This window comes from Camelina sativa, chromosome 14 (genome assembly GCF_000633955.1).
Source record: "Camelina sativa cultivar DH55 chromosome 14, Cs, whole genome shotgun sequence".
NCBI lineage: Eukaryota > Viridiplantae > Streptophyta > Magnoliopsida > Brassicales > Brassicaceae > Camelina > Camelina sativa.
The window spans coordinates 22773138-22792133 of record NC_025698.1 but is presented as its reverse complement, the minus strand read 5'-3'; the positions used below and the strand labels follow the sequence as shown (position 1 = coordinate 22792133).

The window sequence follows — 18996 nt, the reverse complement described above, 5'->3', positions numbered from 1 at the left end:
GAAGACCTCCAAGTCATTAGGGGAAATAATACTCTTTTTCCTACATTGGGTTTGTCCCACTAGGTTTACCAAGCATGTTTTAACGAGGCTATAAACCCTAGTGCATGGTCATGACCGTGGACCACTCTCGGCCACGTGGCCATTCTATCTTTCGCTTATTTTCCTTTGTGACCGTTGTCTTTTAAATTTGTTTCTTGGACGCTGCGTTTTATTTTAACCCATGTGTTTAGGGTTTAGAGTTCCCTTGTAATGGCCAGCCTATTTAAAGGGCCTAGACTCCATAATGTAAAGGTTTGACTGGTAATAAAGAAAATCAAAGGTGTTCCTTTATCTCTCGTTTTCAGCAATTGAAACGAAACCCAAGAAGCCTCACGAACCGGGTTCGTAACCTTCTAATTAGCTGTATCACAAGGAGATCCATCCCTTGTGTGTTGCTACATCGATCCACCTTCTATCGTCACCGAACCGAGAAACTAACGAGTCAAGCATCTCCTCGTGAACCTCTTCCATCTCTACCCTCACCGATCCAAGAGCCTAACGAGTCGAGCATCTCCTCTTGAATCTCTTCCATACGTTCCCATCGCTCTTACTGAAACGACCGACGTTCTGTACCCCTGGTTCCAGTTCCGTTCGTACGTTCGTGGGTCACGACCATAGTCCGGGGTTACATCAGATATGCTCATGGCTCTTGTTTGGTGGGAAGTGGTGGTGGGTTTCTAGTACAGGTGAGTTTTAGGCTAAAGATGCAAATAGAACAGTGGTAGTATACGTGTTGGAGCTGTCTCTGGCAACATTTTCATTTTACATCGGATATTGAGATAGAGGCATCACTGGATCCAGATGCATCAGGTTCTTCTTCGGAATCAGAGGGTTCTTCTTCTTCTTGCCATGAAGTGGGGATCTACTTGAAATCATCATAAGCAAAATCTTTGGAGAAGGTGAGTGTGAGAGGGTGGGAAGGGTGAAAAGAATGATTGATATTTTACGGATACGAGTGGCAAATTTTGTGGAAAGTAACACGGCAATGACCACAGCGGTAATATCCCATTGAACCACTCAAGCATTTACCTCCACATCCGAAGCAACCCAAGAACTTAGTGTACTGTTTGTAAAGGGTATGAGGATTAGTTACACCCGATAAACGACATCTTGGTTGAAAGTAACATTTCTTGTGCATATCGTAATCGCAGGTATCACAATGGAGATGATACTTAGAGCGCTTTTATTTCGCTGTAGCAGCCAGTGCACTTGTACAGATTCCGATTGTATCGTCGAGAAAGGAAATGCACCGACTGAGATGGATCAGACATATGGCATATCTGTCTACCACGATCACAAAACTTAGGCTCTCTTCGCCTCTTTTTATTTGTTGCAATGTACCATAGAATACCAAACATGCCTTAGCCATCCATGGCTTGAGAGTTGAATATTATTTTCAAAAGGCGCACAAAGTTAGTTTATAATCTGTTACATCATTTAGCCTTCGTCTTTATGTGTTTGTTGTACGATCGAGACGTCTTGTCCTGATCACACAATACCACAGATTATTTAATTTCACTAGGTTTGTTAAGTTTTAAAAACATATGTACATATTCTTCTTTGTTTTCTCTCTACATTAATCAATGACGAATGAACATTGTTTTATTAATTTTTGGATTAGAAAAAAGTATTTTTCTTTGGCTTATCTATTGAGACAATTTGCATGCACGGTGCACCAACTACGTACAATCATGAATGCTTTCAAGTTTCATCGTTCACCCAATTTTATAATTGTTTTTCTTTTTTTTCAGTTTATAATTGTTTTTCTTTGAAAACAAAAAAAACCCCATAAAACTATATATACCAACTATATATTATTATTAGTAAAACCCTTTAATCATATGTTAAATTAAAATTAATCATTGATTGGTTGTCTAATATATATATATAAGAACGAAAATTTACATAAAAAAATCATAACCGCCCAAAAAGATCAAATTTGCAAATAGATGTTATCAGTTTATCACACCCATCCAGATATTTAGCGGACATGATATCTCCTTTTAAATCATTACCACAATAAGGCAACAACTAGTGTTCTTAGTTCGTGTCTCTCAAGACCAGTTAGCCAGTAACTAAATTAAATTGAGAATGATCTCATTAATTTGTACACATTACTATGTACATATATCCAACTATCCAAGCATATTTTATGCAAATTTATAGTTAAGATATGATACTCACAAAATTTAGCAATCTAATAATCACCCAACCTATTATGTATTTTTCAAAAAAAAAGAAGATTACATAAAGCATCTGCAATATGGGTTGAATCGAAACCCTCTTATCAAACTGATTGGTACAACTAGTCCTAGTTGTCTCAAGATTCCAGAGAATGCAAAAGTTGCAAACGCTTGCAATGGTGAGGCTGGATGCTACTGCCTCCGAGATCAGAGCAAGCGATGTCTCTTCATGTATATCATCCATTGCCAAGCCTTTTTTCAGATGAGGACTCTTTTAGTTGGTATGTTGAGGGTAAGTTCTGTGGTGGGGGTTATTCTGCGAGTAAAACATGGGAAGCTCTTTGTGTGAGCCACATAAGCCCAAAACAACATCAAGTCCAACTGAAGATTTCAGGCCCAACTGAAAAGCCCACAACCAAGCTTCCATTGCAAAAGAAAACAAAAGCTGTACCTGCAAAAGCATAGAGGTCGGAGACGAAGACGACGCTCCTTGTTCAAAAACGATTTGATTCCCTCTCATCCGTTAGTGATGACTAAGCACCTTTACAGCTGTGGTGCCTTAGGATAAGACGAGAGAAGTCTAGAATGTTCTTGGTTTTGTATATAACCCTCTAAACCTACACATTGTAAAGATTAACTGCGTGAATAAGAAAATACAAAGTTTTATACCTTTGTCAAGGTTTTCTCATGGTATCAGAGTCATTGTAAGCCCTAACAAGTGTTTCAATGGCCAATCCTTGTCTCTCTTATCCTTTTCCAAGTAATGTCCATGTCATGAGCTCTGTTCCCTTGAAGCTCAATGATAGTAACTACTTACTGTGGAAAACACAGTTTGAGTTTCTTTTGTCCAGTCAACAACTTCTTGGGTTCGTCAATGGGAGTGTTACGCCTCCACCAGTCACCAGAACAGTCACCCATGACAATACTCAGACAGAAGAGTCCAACCCTCTCTATGAGTCCTGGTTCTGTACCGATCAGTTGGTTCGCTCTTGGATCTTCGGCACTCTCTTTGAAGAAGTCCTTGGATCTGTTCATACTCTCTCCACGTCTCACGATGTCTGGCTTCACCTTGCCGAATCCTACTACAAGAGCTCTCTCTCCAGGGAGTTCTCCCTTCGTCATAGCCTGCATTTGCTGACAAAAAACGACAAAAGTTTGGCTACATACTGCCGTGAGTTCAGGCGTATCTGTGATGCTCTCAGTGCCATCGGGAAACCAGTAGATGAGTCCTTGAAGATCTTTGGTTTTTTCAATGGCTTGACCAGAGACTACGATCCTATTACAACAGTCATTCAAAGTTCTCTCAACAAGCTATCACCCCCGAGCTTCAACGATGTTGTCTCTGAAGTTGAAGGCTTTGACACCAAGCTTCAATCATACAAAGAAAGCAACACAGCCGTCTCCAATATCGCGATTCAAGCCCAGCAAACAAATGAAGTTCACTATGTTGGTAACCAAAGAGGTAGAGGACGCTTAGGTAACAATCGTGGCAGAGGAGGTTACACGACCAGAGGAAGGGGATTCTCTCAACACCAAACCACTCAGAACACCTCTGGATCTCGTCCTACTTGTCAGATTTGCAGACGAATCAGTTATACTGCCTTGAAGTGCTACAACAGGTTTGATAATACCTACCAAAGTCCTTATGCTCAATCCTTTGCAGCTTTGCAAGTTGCTTACCCCGTGGAAGAGAGTAGATTACAGACTCAGGTTCCTCAGCTCATGTGACACCCTCTGCAACAACACTTCAATCTGCAACTTCGTATGAAGGAAATGATACAGTAATGGTGGCTGATGGCACCTACTTACCTATGACACATGTCGGCTCTACTACTTTGGCATCACCAACAGGTAAGATTCCTCTGAATAATATTTTAGTCTGTCCTACAATCCAGAAGTCACTACTGTCAGTATCCAAACTCTGTGATGACTATCCTTGTGGTGTATTTTTTTATGCTAATAAGATATGCGTTATTGATATGAACACTCAAAAAGTGGTGTTAAAGGGAAATCAGCGTAATGGCCACTATGTTTTGGAGGACCAACGATTTGCCACTCTTTTCTCTAATCGTCATTGTGCATCATCAGAAGTAACATGGCATTACAGATTAGGACATTCAAACTACAAGATTCTTCAACAACTCAAGAATAGCAAGGCAATATAAGTGAATAAGAGCCGCACTACCTCAAATTGTGAACCTTGCCAGATGAGGAAAAGTACCAAGCTTCCGTTTTTTAGTTATGTTTCTCGTGTTTTGCATCCTTTAGATAGAGTCCATTGTGATCTCCGGGGACCCTCACCATTTGTATCGAATCAAGGCTTTAAATATTATGCTGTTTTTGTGGATGATTTCTCTCGATATTCCTGGTTCTATCCTCTGCACACAAAATCTGAATTCTTCTCAGTATTCAATGCCTTTCAAAAGATGGTGGAAAATCAATTTAATACCAAGATAAAAGTGTTTCAAAGTGATGGAGGAGGAGAATTTACCAGCAATTTGCTTAAGCAACACTTTGTCAATGTAGAAATCAGGCATCTCATCTCTGTCCCTGCACTCCTCAACAAAACGGAATAGCAGAGCGTAAGCACTGGCATATTGTCGAATTGGGTCTCTCCATGCTCTTTCAGAGTCACACACCACTTATACTGGGTGGAATCCTTCTACACAGCAAGTTTCATTGGAAACATGCTCCCATCATCAGTCTTGAATGATCAGAGTCCAACTGAAGTCCTACTCAATCAGAAACCATAATACTCAATGTTGCGAGTCTTCGGAACGGCTTGCTACCCACATTTGAAGCCACTGACTCATCATAAATTCGAGCCAAAGTCTTTTCAATGTGTGTTTCTTGGCTACAGTCATCAGTACAAAGGGTATCGATGTCTCCATCCACCAACAGGAAAAGTCTACATCTCTCACCGTGTTGTCTTTGATGAAGATACTTTCCCTTTCAAACAACAGTATCAAGATCACTCCCCCACGTTATCAAACTCCTATACTCCAAGTAGTGATGTTAATATGGGTACCGTTTATTTTTTTTGTTTTTGCTGGAAAAAGGATTTTTGTGAATATGTCGTCTTCTTCGACAAAACCTGAGAAAATATTAGATAAGTGTATTAATTCAGCATCGATTCGCAATTTATATCTGTTTCAATTCAACAACGTCTTCTCTGAATCTCGATGAAGATTAATATAAGTGTATTAATTCAAACTGGATTTGTAGATTTGTGTTTTTGAATCGTTTTCATTTGTGGGTTTGTGTCCCTTTGTGTTTGGATTTGTGGATTTGTGTCCTTTTGTGTTTGGATTTGTGGGTTCATCTGATTTTTCTTTGTTTTTTTGAATCTTGTAATCTTTGTTACAGGTCAAGGACCTCTCTGTGGCCTAACGTTGATGTTCATAGAGGAGTGTTGTTGAACTCTTATTGTCTAAAAGAAATCAAGGTACAAAAATGCATCGTTATCACTTAGGTAAGTTTGACTAACCTTTCGCCTTGTTTTGCTGAATCTTGGTTATAGTTAATAGAGTGACTTTTCGTTTGAATAAACCCACACTCTTCTTTGTAATGGTAGCTTTTCTATTTATGAATTACTTCCATTCATTATAGGTATGTTGAGGATGTGAAGGAGCGAGACTCCCTTTTTGATTTTTTTGGCATAGGAGATTTGAGTTTTGATTTCAGTTTCTTTAAAACACATGTGGTGTTTGGTTTATGAGGTTTCTTGCTTCCTGGGTTGTGGTTAGTTTTAATGGTTCTGTAGACAAACAACGGTTTCATCAGAATCAGCATTCAGTATTGGATCTAGAGTGTTGACACCATACAAAAATAGGTTGCTTCCTAAAAATGTCCATGCATTACTTTGCACTTGCAACTGGCTGAGAGGTTTTGCAGAATTTGAAGGTACCATAGAAGATAGTGATGACAATGGTTATGAAAATGCTAGAAAGACAACAAGTTCAGGGGTGGAGAGTTCAAGAATAGGAGACTCAAGTGTGTCATGAAACAATGAAAGGTATGATCCCTCAAATGTAAGTGTTTGCCTCAAATTCTGCTGCTTAGTTTCTTTTTATTGATAAAGATTGGTTTGCCGAGATACTCATGTGCACATCTGAACTTGTGTTGAACCCAGAAGGATCTTATAATTGTTGTGATTTTGAAACTCAAAGTTGCCTCCTCTCATTAACCTATTATTGTTTTCTTGTTAACCCTAGGAGGAGGCACAAGCTATCAAAGCAACAGGCAAGGCTTGGTACCAGACTATGATATTTAGGCAAAGATTTTGGTTATCTTATTAAAATATATGTTTTGTCTTTTCTTATAAGCTTTATTGCGGTTCAAAATGATTTTTACATCTGTATTTTACATCTGTATTTTGTCTTTAATCATCATCAGTATTTTTACAGTAAAACTAAATTAATATTGAGTTTTATGAGCTTATATGGGTCTAAATAGGTTTATGGTTAAGACATATCTAAATCGGCAAAAATAAATGGGGTTTAAACTTAAATGGGTTTATATGGGTTTAATGTCAAATGGGCTGGGTTTTATATGAGTTGGGTTTAAATGGGGTGGGTATGCCCATATTAACAATACTAACTCCAAGCATGGCAGACAGCTGTTCCTTTACCTGTACCACTGATTTAGTCTCAAGTTTCACGAGCTCTACCACTACCTGACGCTATACCTGCAAACACTCCTCTTGCTCCAGAACCTGGTCCAGAAATAGTCTCGGTTCAGCCTGAGCCAGAGCTGACAACAGTCGCTGAAGAACAACAACACGATAATCTTCATCATCATCATGATAATCTTCATCCCATGACTACTCGAGCTAAGTCAAGAATCCACAAGCCAAACAGCTGAACTGATTGAAGAACCAAAGTCTATCACTGTGTATGTTCTTCTTACATCCAAGTATAGTGTAGAAAAACCTAAGTCTATCACTGCTGCTCTAAAACATCCTAGATGGATCCAAGCTGTTGATGATGAGCTCACTACAATACATATGCTTCATACCTGGGATCTAGTTCCACTAGAGGAAGAAATGAATATCTTGGGTGCAAGTGGGTCTTTAAAACCAAGCTGCGACCTGATGGCTCTGTTGACAAACTCAAAGGTAGGCTCGTAGCCAAGGGGTTTGACCAAGAAGAAGGTTTAGACTATCTTGAGACCTATAGTTCGGTGGTGAGAACATCAACCATACGCATGGTGCTTGATGTCGCTACAGCAAAAGGTTGGAACATCAAGCAACTAGATGTGTCCAACGCCTTTCTCCATGGAAAACTAGAAGAACCTGTCTTCATGTCACAACCTCCAGGATTCGTCGATCCTAACCATCCGACATATGTCTGCAAATTGACAAAAGCTCTTTACGGCTTTAAGCAGGCACCTAGAGCATGGTTCAACACATTCAGCAACTACCTGATTGACTTTGGCTTTGTTTGCAGCAAGTCAGATCCCTCTCTATTCACCTATCACCAAAATGGAGAGTCACTAGTCCTTCTTATGTACGTTGACGACATCCTTCTCACTAGAAGTCCAGAATCATTGATTAAAGCCCTCATTGACAGCCTTAACAACCGCTTCTCAAATCTTGGACCACCTATATACTTCCTTGGTATTGAGATACAGTCTCATTTGGGTGGAATGTTTCTTCATCAGACTGCTTATGCAAAAGACATCCTGCATCAAGTTGCTATGTCGGATTGCAACCCCATGCCCACTCCTCTCCCTGAACGTCTCGACAAACTGAATATGGAGCCTTTTCCAGAACCCACCTACTTCAGAAGCCTAGCTGGTAAGCTTCAATATCTCACTATTACTAGACCAGAATACAATAAGCAGTTAACTTTGTCTGTCAAAGGATGCACTCCCCCACTGTCTCTGATTTTGGTCTCCTCAATCGAATACTTCGTTATCTCAAGGGGATTCTTCATCTTGGTCTTCATATCAGGAAGCACTCTGATATGTCTCTATCAGCCTACAGCGATAGTGACTATGGTGGATGCAAGCATACTCGCCGCTCTACAACAAGGTTCTGTACGTTCACTGGACCAAATCTCATCTTCTGGTCGGCTAAAAGACAGTCAACAGTACCAAGTTCCTCTACCAAAGCTGAATATAGAGCACTAATCGCAGCTGCTCATGAAATTTAATGGCGCTCCTTTCTGCTTCGTGATCTTAGTGTTGTTCAACCGAAATTGACACCAATTCGATGTGAAAATCTCTCAGCTGTTTATCTCAGCGCCAATACAGCTCTCCACAATCGTCCAAGCATTTTGATACCGACTATCACTTCATCCGTGATTAGGTAGCTCTGGGACTTATCGAAACAATCCATGTTCCGGCATACCTGCAACTGGCCGACATCTTCATGAAGTCCTTGCCACGGCGTGACTTCGATCATCTCCGGTTCAAACTTGGTGTAGCTGGACCACCCACTCCAAGTTTGCGGGAGGGTGTGAGCAACATAAGTCCAAAACAACATCAAGTCCAACTGAAGATGTCAGGCCCAACTGAAAAGTCCACAACCAAGCTTCTGTTGCAAAAGAAGACAAAAGCTGTACCTGCAAAAGCAGAGAGGTCGGAGACGAAGACGACACTCCTTGTTCAAAAACAATATGACTACCTCTCATCCGTTAGTGATGACTAAGCACCTTTACAGCTGTGGTGCCTTAAGCGAAGACAAGAGAAGTCTAGAATGTTCTTGGTTTTGTATATAACCCTCTAAACCTACATATTGTAAAGATTAATTGCGTGAATAAGAAAATACAAAGTTTTATACCTTTGTCAAGGTTTTCTCACTTTTTCCTAGGGAGTAGGGACTCTGCTAAGGATTGGGCTCCTCAGGTTTGGTTTAAAGGCTTAACCCCAGAGCATGTTTTCAACTTTTGGATCGCCAACCTTGATAGGGTTGCTCTATACCCACCATGGCCAGGTTGGCCTCTTAGGTTAGGGATTGCAAGTGTCTAGCTCTTGTTGTCTCTGTTATGGTTCCGTCGAAACAAGGCTACATGTCTTCATTGAATATCATTACACCCAAGTGATATGGACCTCCATATTCTGTAGGCCTAGAGTACCGTCTAACTCCATGTTTAACAGATGGGCTTCAATGAACAATGATGGATTGGCAAAAATCAGAAACCTTAGATAGTTACCTCTCCTCAAACGCTTCGTCTATTGATTTTTCACGCTTTGGTTTACACTGTTTGGAAGCAGAGTAATAACGTGTTGCATAATAAGATCAGGAATTTAGGATACCACCGCTTAGCATCTTTAAGGACGTAGACGGGCAAATCATCAACTCAATCACCGCAAGGAAGCATCTGAAAAATGTACAAAAATCTCATACCACTTTGGCTACGCTAAAGAATCCTTCTTTTTCCTACCCATGAGTTTGTTTTTATTGTTTCCTTGGTTTTTCATCTTTTTTACAGGGAACAATCTCTTAGGTCTTTCATTATGAAACACCTAACTTTCATTTACGTTTTTACTATCTTAGCAAAAAACATATATTTAATGTTTTCCGGATGTTCATGAAATCCCGTGTTATAGGCATATATAAAAAAACATAGCATAGTGACTAGCTTTCGCGACCTATATAGATGACGTGCAGAAGAGCAAGGCGGAGTTTCAAACTTTTACTTTGACTTTAATTCCAGTAATAAAGTGGATTTGTTAGCACGAAATTCTGGTGCTTTACCGCAAATAGTTTTGTATGCAAATAGGATAACCAAACCTTTCTAATAATATAAATTTTTGACAAAAAAAACAAATCAGATTCTCGATTTCTCACTATTTTGTTAGGCCAACCTCGAACGTATTATTTTCGAATCTGATTTGTATCTAATGAATATGGAGTTTATTGTATTATTTTCGAATTTGATCTAATGAATCTGAGAATTAGTTAAAGGTGTATTTTACATTTATATATTTAATTTGTTATTAAAAATATTATAGTATAACCAAAAAAATTTATGCGTATATAAAGTATTCTCTTTTTTTTTGTAGAAATATCTTTGTTTTTTTGTAATTTCTAATTTTTTTTTTGTAATTTCAAGAATATTTTGTTGTTTTTGTTCTCAAACAAAAAAATTACCCATTTCAAATTTTGCAAGTACAATAGTTTTCCTAAAAATTAGGAAATCTACAAAAAGAACTCACTTTGATAGAAGAAAAGTAATTGACCTTGTATTTATAATTAGCTAATATTATTGTAATTATTAATTTGTTGCTTAATTTAGTTTGAGAATAAAGATATGTTTTATTTACCTTTCTCAAAAAAAAAGAGATCAAAGCAATCCTTTTGAATTTGGAATTTCTTATATATGTGATGACAAAATGTCGAAATCTAATTGGTTAATGTTTTTACACTTCCGAAACTTTATCATAAGGGTATAGTTTATTTGAAAAACAAAAATATATTGCTTTGTTTAAATAAATGTGAATGTATGTATATCACGTCCCGAGACTTGAGAGGAAGAAACACTCTTTTTCACTTAAGACCCTCTTTCTAAACTAGTGTCTTTCATTAGGGATAGAATAGAAACTGACTGGAGTAAAAACACTCTCCCTTTCGACCTTCCAACCGGTTTACGCGTGCTTTGTATATTTTCACCAAGCTTATCATAAAGGGAACTAGGGTTCTTCAGTTTACTTTGTGTGTAGTTTATCTTTGGGTAGAAATTTCAATACTGTTGGGGTATTTTCGGTTGTGTTTAAGGTTTGGGTATTAGAATTTCAGGATAAAAAAGCTAAAGTTTCGTGTTTGGGTTTTAGATCTCAAATCTAGAATTTCGTCGGTTATGTCTTCTGCTATGGATAGAGCGTCCATGGCTATGTCTTTGGAAGAAGAAGATACTAGGAGATCCCTAACTTACCGCAGTTTTCATCATGTGAATAAAATGCTTTAAGCTTGGTTGGCAGAACTCTAAATCCCGATTGTCAACCGATGGATCAGCTGATCCGGAATATGCCTCGCAAATGGCAAAAGCTAGGAAGGACTAGAGGAGTTGCCCTGTCGAAGGAAAGATTCCAGGTCTTCTTTACGTCGGAGCATGACCTAGGGGAGGTGCTTGAGAAAGGGGTCCATAACTTCAATGAGTGGACGATAGTGGTAGATCGGTGGTACGAGAATCCTCCAGATAATTACCTGCAGTTCACGCCTTTGTGGATTCAGATGTGGAACCTTCCAATTAATTTCTATACAAAGAAGGCGCTTACGGCCTTAGGAGAAATAATTGGGCAGGTTACAGAGGTTGCGTTTGATGCCGAGAAGCCTCAGCTTCAAGACTATATCAGGGTTAAGGTATTATTTGATGTTTTGAGGCCTTTGAGAAGATCAAAGATAGTCAACTTGCCTAATGGGGGATCGACTTCTGTTAATTTTGAGTATGAAGACTTCTGTGGATTTGATCAGCTTCAAGACTATATCAGGGTTAAGACTGCTACGGATTGATAAAGTGAAGACTTCTGTGGGAGAAGTGGAGAGAGATTTGTTTGCTCAGAAATCAATCTTGAGATTGGAGCCTCTACCTTTCTTCCATTAGGATGTCAATAAAGGAAAAGGTAGAGTTTTCATCTATGATCTCGCTGGGGATTCGGAAAAGGAAAGGATGGGAAAATCTATGGTGAACGATAAATACCAAGCAGTAGGTGAGGATAGAATGTGGTTAGTGGAGAAGGAACAAGGGGGAATACAAGAAGCCTCTCAAATTGCTTTAGTCTTATCTCAACCACCGCAGAAGAATCCAACGGTTTATGGAGCCTGCCTCAATGAAGCTGGTTCCTCTAGGATTGTTATCACAATTCAACGGTTTATGGAAGTAGCTCCTTTGTGGCTGGTTACTCCGGGATTGAGAATGCCAAAGAGAAGGCAAAGGGCAGAAAGAGACCGATGAAAAATGTCAGAAAGCCAAAACTATCCAAAAAAGCTTCAGAGAAGAATGAGGTGGATATAAGGGATGGGTTACAGCTGGGTTTATTGGTGAAAAGAAAAGCAGATTATGAGGATACAAGCACTGCAAAACAATCAAAGCATAATCCTCAAGAGGTGGTCCCAAAGGGGGGACTGTCTACTTTCCAATGAGCGTAATAAGCTGGAATTGTCAAGGATTGGGACGGTCTCATGACTTGACAATTCCTCGTCTAAAGGAGATGCGTAAAAATCATGTCTCGGAGATGTTGTTCTTGATGGAAACAATGCATAGGCGAGATGTACTGGTGGACTTACAAGAGTGGATGGGGTATGATCGTGTATATACGGTAGATCCGATAGGGAAGTGTGGAGGCTTGGCTTTGTTTTGGAAGAGTAGTGTAACGGTGTACTTTTTGTTTGTGGATAAGAATTTGTTGGATGCTCAAGTACAGTTTGGAGCTTTCAACTTTATTGTTTCGTGTGTTTATGGAGATCTTGATAAAAAGAAAAGAGCTCATGTATGGGAAATGTTATCCAAGATTGGGATTGGAAGAAGAGACAGATGATGTATGTTTGGGGACTTCAATGATCTGATGCCTAATGGAGAAAAGAATGGGGGCCTAGAAGATGTGATAATGAGTTTTTACCATTCAATGACATGCTGAGAGTGTGCGATATGACAAAATTACCTAGTATTGGAAATCGTTTCACGTGGGCAGGCAGAAGAGGAGACCATTGGGTCCAGTGCAGATTAGATAGGGTTTTGGCGATAAAGATTTCTTAAAACATTTCCATGTGGCTAATCAAGCATTTCTAGATATGAGGGGATCAGATCACAGACCGGTTTTGATAAAGCTCATGGCATCTCAAAATTCTTATAGAGGACAATTTAGGTTTGACTAGAGGTTCCTCTTTAAAGAAGATGTCAAGAGAACAATTCTTAGTACTTGGAATAAGAGGAGAGTTGGTCTCTGTGTTTCGTTTGCTGAAAGATTGCGAGACTGCAGGAAAGCTTTAAGTGCTTGGAAGAAGAAAAATTTATTGAACTCGCAAGACAAAATACTGTTGCTAGAAGCCGAATTGGAGAAAGAGCAATCAAAGGTCTGGCCTACTCTACAAAAGATTCATAGGCTAAAATGGGATTTAGTAGAAGACTACCGTGAGGAGGAGGCTTATTGGAAGCAAAAAAGTAGGCAGAAGTGAATGAGAAGTGGGAACAGAAACACAAAATTATTTCATGCTTCAGTTAAAGAGAATAGACAAAGGAAGAGGATCGAGAAATTGAGAGATATTAATGGGAACCTCCAAGTGTCGGAAGCTACAAAGGGTGAAGTTGCTATAGCTTACTTCTAGAAATCTCTTTACCTCGTCAAACCCTGCTAGTTTCCAAGAGTGGTTTAATGGCATGGAACCAAGGGTATCAGAAGGGATGAATGCGTGCTTAATTTCAAAAGTTGAGGCTCTGGAGATATATGATGCGTTGTTCTCTATAAATCCGGTTAAGACTCCCAGAGCTGATGGCATGTCTGCTCTTTTCTACCAACAGTATTGGCAAACGGTAGGACCTCAGGTCATTAGAGAAGTTCAGAAATTTTTCGAAGAGGGTATAATGCCGACTGATTGGAATTATACACATTTATGCCTGATTCCCAAGACGAATCATCCCACAGAGATGGCTAATCTCAGGCCTATAAGCTTGTGTTCAGTGTTGTATAAGATCATTGCCAAGATTATGGTGAAACGGTTGCAGCCATTTCTCCCAGAGATAGTTTCAGAGACTCAATCTGCATTTGTACCTAAAAGACTCATTACAGACAATATTTTGGTGGCTCATAGTGTAAAGGTGCACCCTCAGATGTCTGTAGAATTCATGGCGGTTAAATCGGATATGCCCAAAGCGTATGATCGAGTGGAGTGGAGTTATATAAGAAGCTTGATGATTGCTTTGGGTTTTCATCGGAAATGGGTTGATTGGATTATGGTATGTGTATCCTCTGTTACGTATTCGGTATTGATTAATGACTTCCCGTTTGGGATGATGACTCCGTAGAGAGGATTGAGACGGGGGGATCCGCTATCCCCGTTCCTCTTTGTTTTGTGCACAGAAGGACTGACATATCTACTCAATAAAGCTCAAGGTGAAGGAACTTTGGAAGGCATGCAATTCTCAGAGGAAGGTCCAGTTATTCATCACCTTCTCTTTGCTGACGACAGCCTGTTCCTTTGTAAAGCTACTCAGGATCAAAGTCTGGTGTTACAAAATATCTTGAAGGTATATGGGGATGCCACGGGGCAGAAGATTAATCTGAATAAATCCTCCATCACCTTTGGCAGTAGAGTTCCAGATCCCATCAAAACATCTATACAAGCGATTTTAGGTATTGAGGTAGAGGGTGGAACGGGATCGTATTTGGGGCTCCCAGAATGTTTTAGTGGATCAAAATAGAGATGCTGAGTTATCTAAAGGAGAGACTGAAAGGCAAGTTATCGGGGTGGCATTCTCGGTGTTTATCTCAAGGAGGCAAGGAGGTTCTTCTAAAGTTTGTTACCCTATGTATGCCAGTGTTTGCTATGTCCTGTTTTAAACTCCAAAAAAAAACTTGTGAAAAATTGGAAAGTGCGATGGCGGCTTTTTGGTGGAGCTCAGGAGAACATGCAAGAAAAATTCATTGGCAGAGCTGGGAAAGATTATCTCTAAATAAGGATCATGGAGGAATGGGGTTTAGGGATATCCAATTATTAAATCAATCTTTGTTAGCCAAACAAGCATGGCGGTTGCTTCAGGATCAAAATTGTCTTTTGTCTCGGCTAATTAAGAGCAGATATTATGAAGAGACATCTTTCTTAGAAGCTACCATGGGCCAACGACCCTCCTTTGCTTGGAGAAGCATTTTTTCAAGGAGAGATCTGCTCACTAAAGGTTTGGTTAAAAGAGTTGGCAATGGTGCCTCTATGTTTGTTTGGATCGATCCATGGAAAGAAGATAATGGTCTCAGAGCTCCGTGGAGAAAGAATCAATTTTTTGACATCGGGTTAAAGATCAGTGATATTCTGGATCCAATGACTGGCTTTTGGTATGGAGAGATACTTGAGGATCTCTTCTTTCCTCAAGATATCCCTAGAATCAAGGCCATCTAACCTCTAGTAACTCAAGAAAAGATTTTTTACGTTTGGAAGCACAATAAAAGTGGAGATTTCTCAGTGAAGTCGGCGTATTGGATGGCTTACCAGATCAAGAATAAGGATTTAATCTTGGAGGTAACAGAGCAACCATCGACCCTGGACTTAAAAAAGTTGATGTGGAAAATACAAACAGATCCAAAAATAAAGGTGTTCTTATGGAAAGTCCTTAGTGGTGCAATTCCAGTAGCTGAGGCTCTGAATGGGAGAGGTTTGAGAGTGGATGAGACGTGTCAAGTGTGTGGACAAAGTGGAGAATCGATCAATCATACGCTCTTCTTGTGCCCGAAAGCGCGACAGGTATAGGCCCTATCAGATTTCCTGTCTCCTATTTATGGTTTTCATAATGGATCAGTGTTCTCCAGTATGTAACATTTGCTGGAAAATAAAGACAATAGAGGGTGGCCTACACAGTTAAGAAAAACCTTCCCGTGGATCTTATGGAGAATATGGACCAATAGGAACTCTCTTAACTTTGAAGGGAAACTCTACAATGCAGCAGAGACTGTGGAGAATATGGACCAAAGTGTGGAAGTACAAGGGGAGTCTTAAGTAGAAAAGATCTTTCGGTCACTCATAGGAGTGAAGAACGATTAGTTGACACTTGGAAAAAGCCACCTCAAAATTGGCTTAAGTGTAATGTTGGAGCTTTGTGGTCAAATAGGAATCAATTTGCAGGAGGAGCATGGGTGTTAAAAGATGACAGAGGAGTAGTTATGCTACATATTAGGAGAAACTTTGCTAATATTCGTTCCAAGGAAGATGCTATGCTCTGTTGTGTTTTGTGGGCTATGGAGAGTATGGCTAGCCATAAAGTTGACAATATCATTTTCGCTTGCTCGGATAAAGTTCTCGTGAATGCGGTGCTCAGACCGCGGGCGTGGCCTTCCTTTAAACCACAGATAGTAGCGTTAAAAAGATTTGTGGTACCTTTTTTGGACTGGAAAATGGTAGAAGAGAAGTCTGCAGCAAACAGATGAGCAAACCTTATTTCTCAAAGTGTGACTAATGATATGAGAAGCCAATCTTATGTAGCTGCTGGCCTCCGCTCTGGTTACAATGGCTCTTCACTGAAGAGAAGGGTTTGTCCCCTGTTTGAAAAGGCAGAATGATAAGAGTACTAAGTGTCCAAAGGCTTTTGGTGGATTAGAGAAATAGTGATGGTTTTTTGTGAAGGTGCCTTTGAAATTAGTAACAAAGTTTTTGTGAAAACCCCACATAACGTTTTGTGTTGGAGGTTTCTTGTATAGCTAACTAGGGTTGGGAAGACTGGGTGCTCTTTAGCATTTGTAAACCTTTGGTTTCACGGTTGAAGTAATGTAATTACAGATGACAAAAAACAAATATTGCTTTGTTTAAAAAACAAAATGATGGCAATGTGAGAGAACGACTGAGAGAGTTAGAAAGATCTACCACACAGCAAAGACGCATCTGAACAAAAGAAAGAAAAAACTCAAAGCCTTGTTATGAGTGATGTGGAAATTTGGATGTCAAAAAGTCAAAACAAAATAATGTTCACTACAAGAAAATAGTCAATTTGCAACGGAAATCTGCGACAGCATTACGCCCTCGCAAATTTGTGACGGCTTTGCGAGTAATTTACTAGAAACACGAGGGTACTTGCAATTCTCTCGCAAAATTTGCGACGGCAAAATCTCTCGCAAATTTGCGAGGGAGTTAATACAGTTTTGTGAGTCCGCGAATATTCCTCGCAACTCCCGTAGCAAATTTGCGAGAGAGTTGCAAGGGACGATGATGTCGGCAGCCACGTTTTCCCTGAGTGTAATTGTTTTGTTGGCAAAATAGTAAAACCCTCGCAAATCCCTTACATCCTCGCAAATCCCTTGAAAATTTCTCTAGCAAATCCATAGCAGTTATTTTTAGTAAGCCTATAAATAGCAAGTTCATGACCCATGGAAACCACAACACAAAACACTTGCAACAAAAACACTTTTACTACCAAAAAAAATCTTGTGAAAGAAAAAAAGGCTGAAAAAAAAAGGCCTAAAAACTTTTAAATTCTATAATAATGTTTGGAGGCGGGCATCATGAGATATACACAATGCGACAGTGGATGTACAATCACAGAGATCCGGAGACCGGTGATGTGACGAGAGAGTTTTGTGATGGATTGCACGCTTTCATGTACTAGGCGACAAACCAAGACTTTGCTCGTGAAAATGGTACAATATTTTGTCCATGTCCTAAGTGTTGCAACGATAAATATTTGGAATTTAATCTAGTTAAGAAGCATCTTTATAATAGACGATTTCTGCCAAATTACTATGTATGGCTTCGTCATGGAGAGGGTTGTAGCAGTAATGTTGGAAGTAGTAGTATGAATTATGCTGTTGATCAACCTAGTAATTATTGGCATCAAGAATCTGATCAATTTGGTTTTTATGGGTATAATGAGGAAAATAGATTTCATGATATGGTTAATGATGCATTTCATGAAACTACTGCTGCATTTCCTGAGAATAATACAGAAGAACCCAACGTAGATGCACAACGTTTTTATGCTATGTTAGATGCTGTAAATCAACCTATCTACGATGGATGTAGAGAGGGCATTATAAGTTATCATTGGCATCTAGGATGATGACAATTAAAGTTGATAATAACTTAAGTGAGAATTGCATGGATTTTTGGGCTGAACTCATTAAAGAGTATTTGCCAGCTGATAATGTCTCGGCTGAGAACTACTATAAAATACAGAAGTTGGTTGCGAGTCTTGGATTACCATCTGAAATGATTGATGTGTGCGTTGACTATTGCATGATTTTTTGGAAAGATGATGCTAAGTTTCAGGAATGTCGGTTTTACAGGAAGCTGGGATATCAGCCTACTCAAAGAAGGACGCGAGTGCCGTATAAACGGATGTGGTACTTTCCTGTTGCTGGTAGATTGAAACGCCTATACCAATCAAAACAGACTGCAGCGGCAATGAGATGGCATGCATAACATTTTACTCAAGAAGGAGAAATTACACACCCATCTGATGCAAAGGCGTGGAAACATTTTCAATCGGTATATCCTGACTTTGCTCAAGAGTGTAGGAATGTTTATCTTGGGTTGTGTACAGATGGTTTTAGTCCAATTGGTATGTCAGGGAGGCAGTATTCTTTATGGCATGTTATATTGACGCCATGCAATCTTCCTCCATATATGTGTATGCAAAGCGAATTTTTGTTCTTGAGTATTTTGGTACCAGGTCCAAAGCATCCAAAGCGAGCTCTAGATATCTTCTTGCAACCTCTGATTCATGATCTGAAGCAATTGTGGTATGAAGGTGTTCAGACGTTTGATTCGTCGCGAAAACATAATTTCAATATGCGGGCAGTGCTAATGTGGACGATTAGTGACTTCCCTGCATACGGAATGTTATCTGGGTGGAAAACACACGGAAGATTATCATGTCCTTATTGTATGGATCGTACCGATGCATTTCAGTTAAAGTATGGGCGAAAACCTTTTTGGTTTGATTGTCATCGTAGGTTTCTTCCCTTGCATCATCCGTACCGGAAGAACAAGAAGTTGTTTAGAAAGAACAAAGTTGTGCGTGTTCCTCCACCAACTTATGTCTCTGGAAATGATTTGTTTGAGCATATTGATTACTATGGCGCTCAAGAAACATGTAAATGTGGGGGTAACTATCACACACCAGCAAACGTGCCA

General features: G+C 39.6%; 1 protein-coding gene and 1 pseudogene across 1 annotated transcript; one reads left to right on the top strand and one right to left on the bottom strand.

Moving 5' to 3' along the window:
• The window catches only part of LOC109128715, a 52841-nt pseudogene extending 51664 nt beyond the window's left edge, over positions 1–1177 (bottom strand).
• On the top strand, positions 2949–3950 carry LOC104743891. The gene has a single exon (XM_010464926.1). The coding sequence runs from the start codon at positions 2949–2951 to the stop codon at positions 3948–3950; it is 1002 nt and encodes a 333-aa protein (XP_010463228.1).